Source organism: Gambusia affinis, linkage group LG11, assembly GCF_019740435.1.
Source record: "Gambusia affinis linkage group LG11, SWU_Gaff_1.0, whole genome shotgun sequence".
Taxonomy (NCBI): Eukaryota; Metazoa; Chordata; class Actinopteri; order Cyprinodontiformes; family Poeciliidae; genus Gambusia; species Gambusia affinis.
The window spans coordinates 5,382,634-5,395,836 of record NC_057878.1 but is presented as its reverse complement, the minus strand read 5'-3'; the positions used below and the strand labels follow the sequence as shown (position 1 = coordinate 5,395,836).

General features: G+C 41.3%; 1 protein-coding gene across 2 annotated transcripts; it reads left to right on the top strand.

Annotated features, from left to right (window-relative positions):
- Window positions 1-2,846: 2,846 nt before the first annotated feature.
- On the top strand, window positions 2,847-13,001 carry hsd3b1 (hydroxy-delta-5-steroid dehydrogenase, 3 beta- and steroid delta-isomerase 1). 2 transcript variants are annotated; one of them, XM_044131728.1, is made up of 4 exons: window positions 2,847-2,976; window positions 3,798-4,435; window positions 8,645-8,809; window positions 10,999-13,001. In XM_044131728.1, the coding sequence occupies exons 2-4, from the start codon at window positions 4,285-4,287 to the stop codon at window positions 11,805-11,807; spliced, it is 1,125 nt and encodes a 374-aa protein (XP_043987663.1). In that variant the 5' UTR covers window positions 2,847-2,976; window positions 3,798-4,284; the 3' UTR covers window positions 11,808-13,001. The 2 variants fall into 2 exon arrangements, with proteins under 2 accessions (XP_043987663.1, XP_043987664.1); XM_044131729.1 differs by having other exon boundaries at window positions 4,018-4,435; window positions 10,999-12,946.
- The last annotated feature ends 202 nt before the right edge of the window (window positions 13,002-13,203 follow it).

Here is a 13,203-nt window from a genome sequence, read left to right as displayed (position 1 = left end):
TCTGACCATGCATCAGACGGATCTTACCTTGAGATGACAAATCTTTCATTAGGCTGATATAACCTTGCCCCTCGCCTCCCACACACACACACACACACACACACACGCACACACACACCCACACACGCACACACACACACACACACACACACACACACACACACACACACACACACACGCCTACACAGACACACCAAGAGGAAATGAATTAGTTCCCTAAAATAGTTCAGTAAAGATTGAATCAACTTGTGTTTACTCAAGAAGGTTGCTAGTAAATTCGTCTTTATGAGGAAAGCAGAAAAAAAGTTAACTATAAACTGACAGAGGGAGAGAAAGTAATCACTTTGGCTAAGAAAAGAAGCTTAAAGGGACAGTATTAGGTTTTCCAGGCACATAGGGGCATTTTCATAGAACAACTAAGGAACTATATTACCTTCAGTTGTTACAAAAATTATATATATATATATATAAAATATGACTTAAAAGAAATTTCACTTTGTAATTTAATGCCTTGAAATTGGGCCTCTGTCTCTTGCTAGTCTGAAGGAGCTGAGTGGGGGAGTTGTGTGGGCAGGGCCGGATTTAGGAGGATGGGGGCCCCTGGGCTGGAGTCAGGATGGGGGCCCCTGGGCTAGAGTCAATATATATATATCTATATATATAGATATATATAGATATATACATATATATATATATATATATATATATATAGATATATATATATTTGTATGTGTTTGTTTTGTTTTAGAGGATGAACAGAAAATGACCGAACAGTAAGTTTTGACAACTTACAACTTTAATAAGCCAGTTGTCACAAACTACAAACAACTCTGAACTCTTTTCTAGAAAGACTAAACCACATGTTGGGGTTGAAACTAGAATATGATGCTTGCATCACAAAATAAAATCACTGAATAGTTATTGTTGCCTGGACTTCAACACAAACTATAAAACAGATTGAGTGCAAGAAATGCAATGCTCAAATCTACTTTTACAAAGCAAAGCGAGTAAAACAATATTTATACAAATATCCCCAGCATTTACAAGTCCATATAAGTACAAGTGGAATATATCAAAACTCAAACTTTTTCTTTGGTTTTAAAGTTCTTGGTAAATAGTGGAGGAAATAAATGTCAAAAAAGTGCTTCTCTGCCAGTCAGACAGAACATGGATAATAACAATATCTTCTGGAAAAAAGAGATCAGGCATACTGTAGTTTTCAGAAAATATCCTGACCCAGGTAACTCCAAAGTACTGCCCTCTGAAGGATTTTTTAAAGTTTAGGCATTTGCGTTCAGTTGCGTGCTTCCAGTCACTGAAACCAGTTTCAAAGTTTGACTGAGTATTAGCATTTCTGAAAATGCGGCATGCAAAACAAAATGCAGCTCCGGTGGATGGAGAGTAGAGCAGCCACGGTCTTTCGATGTACTCACCATTTAACATCTTGCGTTTAAAGTGAGATTTGGAGAAGTGACGCTTTTGATGCTTGTACACCTTCTGATGCTTGAAAGCCAACATTCATATTTTGACAGCTCTCGGTCCTCGTTCAGCCCAGTAAGCTCGCACGACTCGTCAATTTCCCCCAATGTGCCGGATCGGTACTGTACGGATCCACAGTCGTCTTTCCATCTGCGGAAGAAGATCCCGCTTCCACCAACTCTGACTCCACAGACGCCAGTCCAGCCACCGACTCAGTCACGGTTAAAGGTTCTGGCGGGATCTTAGTGCCGGTGTTAGCATAGCTAAGGGTTTGAGGAGCGGGGATAATGATGTTTCTGCTCCATCTCCGCTAACAGGTTTAAAAAAGCCTGTCAATTTAGGCATTTTGTTTGTCGCCTCTTTGGCGCGATGCTCTTTTTCTTTTCTCTTCCTTCTTTTCTGCTCGCTGTCATATTTCCTGTTATCCGCCATTGTACAATAACAAGCAAGCATTCAAGATGGACGTTTGCCAGAACAAATTGGAACATTTTTCATCGGTGCTGTCAAAATCATGGTAGTCATTGATTAAATTCTGACACTATCCATTCACAAAAATATAAAATATCCTTCGGGGCCCCCGAAATGCCGGGGCCCCGGGCTGCAGCCCCGGTAAGCCCCTGCTAAAATCCGGCCCAGTGTGTGGGAACATTTCTCTGTAACTCGGAAGCTCGGAAACTGCAGCTCCAAGGAGGACCTTCATCCTCGGACGTAGGTCCAACCAGGCGCTTTGCACAGCTGAATGGTTGCCATGGAGATTAAAGGACTTGTTAAAAATGTATGAAAAAATCAAAGCAACACTCCAGATGTGTTTTTGATAAAGGGAATAACAAAACATGAAGTAAAGCTAAAGAAAAATATTTATTTTACATAATACTGCCCTCTAAAAATACACACAGCAGTTACATTTCATACATTTTATGGAGCAACAAAGAACATTTCCAGAGACTGAAACCCAAACGTTAATAAGAGAGGAAGTAAAACAAGCACGGATAGCTTAAAAAGTCCTACCTTTACCCCAAAAAAAAAAAAAGAAGAAGAAGAAGAAGACTCAGCATGTCATTCACAATTTGTGAAAGAAACAAAGCACAGCCAGGTCCGGCGGCGTGCGCGGGTATTGGGGGCCATTGCCCGAGTCCGCCGTGTCCCCCCCCCCCCCCCCCCCCTGGACTGGAAGCTGTTTGTTGCTTTTACCTATAAGTGGCCAACTCTCTGTTATTCTTATATCGACTTGATACAGTAGGGGCTTCCGCACTTCCCATATCTGTGCCCTCTGTCACTTTCCAGCAGTTAAAACGGTTTAATCCGTTGTTAACACGTCGTAACCTGTTTTTCCGAGATGGCTTTAAACGCAACATGAGCGCTAAGACGCTCACGCTGGGTTTACACCTGTCCGGCAGCGAACGAGACCTGCTGCTGCTGCGCAGAGCTGCACAGGTGTGTTATAATCATAGCAGCAAACCAGCAAAACGCAAAGAACTTTGGACAGCTTGGATGCAGGTAATGTAGCTTGTTAACATGTAGCATGTAGGCTACTGGTGTTGTTTATGTTCAGCTAGCTAGATTGATTTTGCCCCACCCAAAAATAAGCCGATGACCCCCCTCTTAAAGCCGCCTTCAATTAGGTAACAACTCTGAATACTTTACAACCCCTGTATCACGCTTATAGCTGCCTATTTTAATACTTAACACAATTTAATTTGCGTTAATACAGACAGTAGCAGAAGTCCTAGCACTGTAGCAGCAGAAGCTAACTCAGGAGTAAGAAGAGCGCTCCTTGTTTGTGAACGGCAGCCAAAAACGAGCTAAGTAGCTTTGTGCTTCTGATATTTCATATATTTCACTTGCTGCATTTTATTTCAAGTATTTTAGGGGGAAGAAAGGAAACTTTTCAGCAAATAATTCAGAGTTAAGCTCTACAAACAAACAAAAAGAAACAAGAATTGGTGAATTGGGAATATTAAAGTAGGAATACATTGAGATCCACTGTACTGTTAATAAAGAAGAAATGTGTATGCATGTGTTTACATGTACGGCTTTATGTATGTAAATACCTATATACACGTGTTTAGAATAGAAAAGACTGGTAAATGACCATCGTTGACAAAATCTTAGTAAAATTTTAAAGAATGAGCCAGAAAAAAGCAGAAATAGAAGATGAAAAAACCCAGTCCTTCTACTTTAGTGAATTGAGAACATCAATAAAATTTTTGGAGTATAAAGAAGTAGGAATAACCTAATACGCTAATATATTAATTGACTTTACTCAGAATGTTTATTCAAAATACTTTCACTTTTTTCCTCGCTACCTTATTTCACAGCTGAAGATGTTACGCGCAGCAGGTGTGTGTGTTGTGCACACACTCCTAGATGTTGTCGGCCCATTGACCTTTTCCACAACTTCCTCCAGGCCTCGTTTTGCTCAGCACCAGAAAACATCCCATTCTACCCCTCAAGTAGCAGAGCCCATCCCCTTTTTTCCCACACTCCCTTGGAGCAAATAATACTTCTCTCTTTCTTTTCTTTTTTTTTTTTTTCTAGTAACTTTTCTTACAAAAAGTGGAGCACTGAGGCTGAGACAGCAGAAGGTGCTGCTGTTCTCCCACTGACGGAACACCAAGAAAGAAAACCCAAAGAAGCCCTAAAAAGTTTACACTCCTCCGCGGTCCAATTCCAGTGTCTCGTTTCGAGGAGCGTCCTCAGAAAGGAGAGAAGGGAGAAAGAAAGAATATTTCCCTTTTTTTATTATTTATTTTTTTAAATCATCATCGTTATCGTTTGTTTGCACTTTTCTGGGAGTTCCCAGCGATGTCTCTGAGAGGTGATGTTTGCGTGGTGACGGGAGCCTGTGGATTCCTGGGGAAGAGGCTCGTCCAGCTGCTTCTGGAAGAGGAGAAAGCGTCCGAGATCCGGCTGCTGGACAGAGACGTGCAGAAGCAGGTTTTGGAGAGTCTGGAAGGTAATAAGAAAAGAAAAAAGTTTCTGTTTTTCTTTTCTATTTTTTATTGTTTTTATTTTTTTTTACCCTCTTCGCCCCCATCACATTCAGAATAATGGAAAAAAGTAGCTGCGGGATCACGGCACTGTTCAGTCAAGGGTTTGCAATTAAACCCAGCGAGATGTTGTGATTGAAAATGCTTGCTTAATTAGACAGATAATTAATTCAAATCAGGAACATTTGAGCGTAAAGCAAGTCAAGTGGATAGGAGAGGATAAAAAAATAGAATGCAGTGATGGAGGATAAAGTTGTCAGAGCGGTTTGGGTCCGGTGTGTGTGTGTGTGTGTGTGAGTAGAATCAAAATAAAATATCAAAAAATCAGTCGAGATGTAAAAGCCGACACAACAGCAAACTCCTGACACACAGTTAAAAAAAAAAGGCGACTTCACGGCGCTCGGAAAGAGCAAGGACTCCAAAAGAGAACCAGATTTTGATGGACTTCATTTCCCGCGGCGTGGTATCAATAACGGGGGTTTACAGAAAGCGGGGACAGCTCACATACGCAGGAATGAAGGAAGCAAAGGATTGAGTGCCTGCAAACTTGAGGCTCTCAGACGGTTTTCTGGATTAACATCAGACATAATCCTAGCAGGATTTTCAGAATCACTTCATAAATCCCCTGTAAAGGACTACAGTTACAGGCTCGACCAAACAGTGCGGCAGAACTGACGAGTTAAGCATGAAAGGTTTTTTTTTTTTTTTACCCCTTTCTCTTTTTTGGCACCCGCAGCTGCTGTATCCTGGAATCCAAAGAGAGTCGGTACCATCCGGGTCATTGTCACTGCGCTCGTTTAAAACCGAGTCACGGATCATATGTTCAGAGCCCCTTTGAGCCGCATTTTTGATTTTTTTGTTTGAGTTTGTTCAAAGCAGCCTCGGTCCTCTTTGCTCCATTAAATTCTGAATTTGGTGTAAATTTTATGTCCGCCTGGGGTGAAAAAAACTAAACGAAACAAAAAAAAAAAGACAAGTGCAGGTATTTCGTGAATTGAAAACAAGCATTGATTTATAAACCGAAGCACATTCCAGCAAGAGGAGACCCAGATTTATGAACCACCGAGTGGACAAACCTCGCTGTATCTCTCAGAGATAAAAAAAGATTTACACATACTCAACATATCAAGCAGGTACGGCTTCCTCCTCCACATTCGGTCCGGCAGGGTTCGTTCTCAGTTAGCCATCCCTTAGAAGTAGATTTAAAAAGCAAATAAATCCTCAGATTGGTTAAAAAGCACCAGAATAATTACTGTTTTAATTCAAGTTTTCTCCAAATTTTTAGGGCTGATTATGAAGTTCACATTTGCTTTATGTCAGTGTTTCCCAACTCTGGTCCTCCAGGCTCACTGCCCTGCATGTTTTAGGTATCTCCTTGCTTCAGTCCAGCTGATTTCAATTGATGACTGATTAACAGGCGTTTGTTGAACTGCAGTCAGTTGAATCAGGCACATTAAAGCAGGGAAACCTCACAAACATGTAGGACGGTGGGCCTTGAGGACCAGGGTTGGGAAACATTGCTCTATGTAACTGTAAGCCTGACCTTGCAAAAGTTTTCATATCTCTTCAGTTTTCTTTGGTTGTTTTTTTTGCTCAAAGTTCACCCACCATCTTCGGGATGTTCTTCAAGGGTCAAAGGAGCACATCATAGTGATGTGGAAGGGAAATAACAGAGTTCATTTTTTATAAATATCTAAAAAAGAAAGAAAAGTAAAAGTGACATCCATCTGTAGAAGTCAAATAAAAACAAATATGAATATGCAGTGATCTTATTGAGCTCCTTTCTTTTCCTAGCGAACTGTTTCCGGCTTGCCTGTTCTTGCCAAGGGAAGTAATTCCCACAGCATGATGCTTCTACCACTATGTTTCACAGTGAGATTGTAGATGAGGTTGTAGTTTTGCATTTTGACCAAAAGTTCTATTTCTTCCTCATATCCTTTCCCACATCTTTAATACTTTTTGCTATATTACAGGTGCAGAATTATGTAAAATGAACTTTTTTCAAGCTTTACATCATGTTAGAATGTTATTCTTTCATCGAAAAACACACCTGGAGTGTTGCGTTGATTCTTTGATGCATATTTGAGAAATCCTCTAATCTCCCATGGCAACCATTCAGCTGTAAAATATGCCTGGGTGGACCTGGCTCTGCCTGCTAGGATGGAGCTCCTCCCCTGAGCTGCGTTTTCTAAGCCGGATCACAGAGCAGTCCTCCCCTGTGATTCCCCCACTTGGCTCCTTCAGACTAGCCAGCAGCAATTAGCAAAAACCTGGTGGAGCTGCACACCAGCTGAGCTCATTATAGGAGCTGCTTCTTAGAGAAATGCTGGTAAAAACGATGCTAAAGGGTTAATAGAGGAGCCATGTTGTGATGACTTCCTGGAGGCGGGGCTTCAGAGACAGAGCAGGAGTTTCTTAAAGTGACAGAGGCCTAATTTCAAGCTGTTAAGTATCAAAGTCAAATTTCTCTTAAGACATATTTAATATATGTAGCATTTTTATGGCAAGTACAGCTAACTTGACTGCTAAAAAAAAAAAAATCTGCTTGGAAAACACTAAATACTGTCTCTTTAAAAACAAAAGGGCTAGACCAGATCATTTCAACCGCACGCTGATTGCCTGACTATAAACACCGGTTCCCAAAACCAGATTGCTAATCCCAAATTAGCCGCCTTGCAGTCACCCACTGTTTCATGAAAGCTCTCTGCACAGAGGGAGAAACCACACACACCAGAGCGCCCGCAAAATCTCTCCTTTATTCACAGAAATCACAGCATATAGAGGCTAAAAGTCCCTCCCTTTCCCAATGGGGGATCAGTTTGCAATCTGTTGACAAATCACAAGCTTTCGTTCCGGGAAGATTCCACACGGCGTCACAGGGGAGAGTCACATGGCTTTGACCTTAAAAGAGGTCGGGACTGACCACCTGTGGAACCAAAGACGGTGGACATCTGGATCTACAAGGATAAAAAAAAAACAACATTCTCTCGATATAAATAGGTCAGACTTTTCACATTTTTATTTAGGGAAACATTTAAGACAAAAGAAGACTTTTGCAAGGTATTTGCACATAATTAAGGTGAACTATGTTAAAATAAACCGAACCTTCACCATCAGTGCTGCATCTGTTCACTTCACGACTTTTAAACGAAGCTTACACTGAATAAGACAGACAATTAATGTTTCGAGTTCCCAACTTGAAGATTTTGCATCACATTAAAAAAAACAAAGCAACGTGTTTTCCCTGAATGTCTTTCGTTCTTCTAGGCCAAAGGCTCAAATTCGTCAACTAAAAATTAGAGATGCACCGATCTGCCTTTTTTCCCGATACCGATATCTGATACAGAAAAACAGAGTTGAATTGACTTGAAATTTTCCTTTTTTTTAAAAAAACATAGACATAAATGTACTGAATTACACATTTGTTTGCTAACTCTCCACCAGTGCAGCACACTAAAACACACCAGTAGCTTCACAAGCCTGGTCAAGCATGGAAAAACAAGTTTAATTTGTTAAGTTGGTGCAATCAGCAAAAATAAGTAGTAAATTAACTGAAGCTGGCAAAAACAACAGGTTGACTACTTTGGTGAAACCTGAAATAAAATCATCTGCAACAAACCTCTCAAATCGTTGAGAAAGTGCAATTAGGTATTCAGAATATAATGTATAATAAATAAAACATGACGTCGCTCTGAGCACGAAGCATAGAGTTAGACTGAATAGATCTGCTCGTTTGGATCGGCCACATTATCCGATCTAGAATTTTTCAATACCTCGACCGATACTGATATTAAAATCATATTGATGCATCTCTGTTAAAAATACAAACCATGTTCATTTCAAAGCACGCAGAAAACATCAGCCACAATCATAAATGTGTTGACTAAAACAAAAAAAATTATGACATCAATGCCCTCCTTCATTTGATGGAAAGAACATTTCTAGTCTTGTGGCATCTGGTGGTTGCATTGTGCAACCTCACCTTAAGGTGTTAATAAATTTTACATGTTGCCCCTCTCAAAGTGCTTAATTTTAAATAATTAAAGTGATTAAATTAAGAAAAACCTAAAGGAATCAATTAGATTAGGCATTTGCTTTTAAGGATTTTCAAGTCATGTTTTGTTTTTATGTTTGACTAAGAGGTCCAAACGTCAGCCTGAATGATTCTCTTTCAGACTGCAGAGGCGAGACAACGCTGAGCGTCTTCGAGGGCGACATCAGAGACGGGGATTTCTTGAAAAAAGCCTTGCGTGGCGCATCGACCGTCTTCCACATCGCTTCCCTCATCGACGTTACCGAGTCCATGGAGTACAGCGAGATGTACGGAGTCAACGTCAAAGGTAAGACGCTCCAAACCGAGTGAAAGTCGATTTTATAAGTTGGCAATAATCTCTACCAAGTGAGAAGGCGTTGACCCCAAACAGATTTTTGATTCAAATCGCTACACTAATTTAAAATTTAAGCTGAGACAACCTTGATTAAATTCAAATAGCAGTTTTAAAAGGTTGATTTCATGACTTATTAGATGTAACATCAAGATGTGCCACCCTGGGTGTCACTGACATCTGATTGACGAAAATGCAAAGCAGTCCAATGTCGTCACGTTACCGCCACCATGTTTCGACTTTTGATAAAACTATTCCTTATATGCTTTGTTATTTTCCTCCCAAAATGTTCCACTTTGTCTTGCCAGTCCACTGAATATTTTCCCCAAAGTCTTGAGGATCACCAAGATATTTGTTGGCTAACTTTGAGATGGATCTTCGTGTTTTGGGGGGAGTTTTGGCCTTGAAACTCGTATTCATACAGTGGATCCAGAAAGAATTCGCAGCGCTTCACTTTTTCCACCCCATTCCACACGTTACAATCTTTTTTCTCAAGATTGTAAACACTCCATCATCATGATAATGTGGAAACATTTTTTGAATGTTTTGCAAATCTATTAAAATAGAAAAACCAAGAAATCACATTTATGCCTGTATTCTTCGTTTAGTACTTTGTTGATCCACCTTTGGCAGCAATTACAGCCTGAAGTCGATGATGCCACCGGCTCACTTCACCCATCTTTGGTCACTGTTGCCGATTCTTCTTGGCAGTTCTACTCAATCTTCATTGGATTGTTCACTGCTATTTTCAGATCTTTTTAGAGATGTTCAATTAGATTCTAGTCTGGACTCTGGCTTGGCCACCCCTGGACGTCCACAGAGCGGTTCAGTACTTTGGGTCGCTGTCCTGCCACCACCACGCTTCACCTCAGGGAGAGTATTGGTCTGGCGATGAGCCATACCGATTTTCCTCCAAACATGACGCCCGGCATTCACACCAAAGAGTTCAATCTTTGTCTCAGCAGACCACAGAATCTTGTTGCTCTTGATCTGAGTGTCCAGGTGTCTTTGGTGAACTCCTGACAGGCTGCCATGTTCCTTTTAGTAAGGAGTGGCTTTCTTTTGACCGCTCTACCAAGCAGACCTGATTGGTGAATTGTAGCAGAGATGTGGAGCCCCTGGTGCTCCCCGATACACGGTGGACGTCCCACGGTACACTTCCAAGAGAGAAGTGCCAATAGGAACAAGACGGCTGTTAATGTTAATTCAATATTTGGAAGCGTGGCCAACACGGACTGAACGTCTTTGTTCACTTCCTCCGCTCCTTTTCTGACCAGTATTGACTATTATCAGATTTGTGTCTACCAGTCTGGCAGAAATCAAGCCTGGATATGTAGCTGGTAGTGCAGAAACAAAAAGATGTAAATAATCACAGATAACTCATTATTTAATAGGGGGAAATTATATTTTGATATTGTGGCAGATTGGTTTGCATATAGCCAGCCATCACCTTCCTACGCAATTCTGCTCGATTCTCATCGGACTTCACTGCTTTGATTTCTCCCAATCACTTGTATTTCTCCAGCAGAATTTCGCCAATTCACACAGCAGAAGAAGTTGTAAACAATGATCAGTTTTCTGTGCTGCTTTAGAGTCGTAGTTTGCCTGTAGTTTTAGCAACGGCAGCGGAGGAAGTGAACGAAGCGTTCAGTCCGAGTTGGCCACACCTCCAAATATTGAATGAACATCAACAGCCGCCTCGTTCGGCTTGGCTCTTCTCTTTTCACAGTGGAGCATGGCTGTTCACAGCGCAGTAAGCTTTGTAAGTAGTCGGGTGGAGATTAAACCCTCCAACACAGCCCACGCCTCCAGACCGCAATCGCTTCTCACCAACCGAGAGTCCAAACCCTCTGAATGAAGCGAAGTGTAGAACAAGGATCTGGTTTTTACCAGGCTGGCTTGTTTGGATGAAATCATCATTTGAAAACTGTTTCTTTAGGCTATATTTGCCTTATAATCCATTGATTCTTTCGACTAAGAATCAATCGACTCCTTAATAGGAGTTTGTATAAGTCACCATGTATTTTCCCTTTTTTCAACAGCAACAAGAAAGTTGGCAGATGAAGAAAGGGGGAGCCTGTCCTCTCAGATGAAACTAATTAGTTGGTGATAAGCAGCTTAACTTGTGATCTCTTGCGTTGCAGGAACTCAGCTGCTTTTGGAGGCGTGTATCCAAGAGAACGTGGCCTCTTTCATCTACACCAGCACGGTGGAAGTGATGGGCCCAAACCCCCGAGGGGAGCCGATAATCAACGGCACCGAGGACACGGTTTACGACACCACCCTGAAGTTCAACTACAGCAAGACCAAAAAGGAGGCAGAGGACAGAACCCTTCAGGCCAACGGCGAGACGCTCCTAAACGGAGGCCGCCTCTCCACCTGCGCCCTCAGGCCCACGTACATCTACGGGGACGGCTGCCGCTTCCTGCTGTACCACATGGGCGACGGCATACGAAACAAGAACGTTCTCTTTCGCATGTCCGTGCCGGAGGCCCACGTGAACCCGGTCTACGTGGGCAACGTGGCCTTCGCTCACCTCCAGGCAGCCCGTGGCCTTAAAGATCCACTAAAAAGAAACGTGATCGGAGGGAGGTTTTACTACCTCTCCGACGACACCCCACCTATGAGTTACTCGGACTTCAATCACGTTTTGATGTCTCCCCTCGGCTTCAGCATTCAGGACAAACTCGTGCTGCCGCTCCGCCTCTTCTACATCCTGTGCTTCCTCCTGGAAGCGCTCTGCACGATCCTGCGACCGTTTGTGCGCATCGTGCCGCCGATGAACCGGCAGCTGCTCACCTTGTTGAACACTTCGTTTACCTTCTCCTACGAGAAAGCCAAGAAGGACCTGGGCTACGTCCCCCGGTACAGCTGGGAGGAAGCGCGCAGACGCACCACCGAATGGCTCGCCTCGCAGCTGCCAGCGGAGAGGGAAAAAATCATGTCCAGCTAATAAATTACGGTCTTAAAACTGGGAAATACGTTCCAGAATAACACACATTTCACTCAGTGGCTGAAGCCGCAGTGTGAAGGAGCTGCTCAGAAATAAATGAATTACATCTGGCTTATTTTAAACACGCAGTCACTCAAATTAACTCACGCAAGGTCCTTCACCGTTATTGGCACCCCTTGCAAAGAGGAAACCAAAAGCTTTAAAATAGATTGTGAAGGAGACTTGCTGACCCTAAAAAGCCACATGCTTGATTTATTTTCTTCTCTCTGCTCTTTCTTTCGGTTTCTCTCTTTAGTACTTTCTCTAAAATAAATCAGTTCCACTTGTTTTAGCCATTAGATTGGTACCAATCATTGTGAAAAAGCAGTTGTATTTTTTTTGCTGTTAAATAATGTTAACTTCAGTTCAATCTAATGTACAGTAATAGTTGGGAGGAGATTCACCACCGATTATAAGAAGTATTTATTTCCTAACTTGCCCCGGCGCTACTGTATAAAAATAACCAAATTAAAATGTGACATTTTCAGGGTGAATTATCTTTCTGCACCAGGAAGGACGCCGTCTTTCACTATGCGTTTGTATCAATAAATACGTATCGTTCTGCTTAAGTTGGGTAAAGAACGTCTCTGAGAAATCGTGCGCTTAAAAACAGAGTTTTATTCCAGATGTCCGTCTAATAAAAGTCACAGGGAAAATTTGTTTTTCTCACGCCGCATTTTCTGTTTTCCTCACCAATTTGGTGTGGAGGTTTTTGTAAAAGTCGGACTTTGAGGGATTTATTGGTTGATGCCACAATGGAATAAATCAATTTTCTCGTCACAATGTGATTTTTTTCTATTTTTTTTATTTTTATTTTTTTGCTATATTGAGTTTATTCGAACGTGTAAACTCGTGTTAATTGTGTTACACTTATACTGGAAAAATATTTACAGGGAAACAATAACACAGCACGCCATGAAGATATGATTATTATTAATCAATAAAATGAACCATTTCAATCATAAGTAAAATACAAACGGACAGTTGAATTCAAATAATAAGCTTTCAGTTTTATGAGTTGTGATTGGTTGATTTTTGACTGTATTGTTTAAATGAGAAAATCAGAAATAACTTTAAGATTATAGTTTGTATTTGTGTAGATTCCAAAAATATATATATATAAAATAAAATTTCTTTAAAAGAAAATATACAAAAGGACCCAGTGTGTGTTTTTTTTTCTCTTCTTTCATGAAAGCAAAATATATCAGAACAAAAGCTATCCAGATTTCCATTTCAGATCATAATTTCTCCACTTGTGTTTTTCATATTTTTCCGAGAAACTTTAGATTTTGGGGAAAATGTCCCCCCGTATTTTCGCGGACGGCTGCCAAAGTTGGCTTTTATTGCACATTCGTCC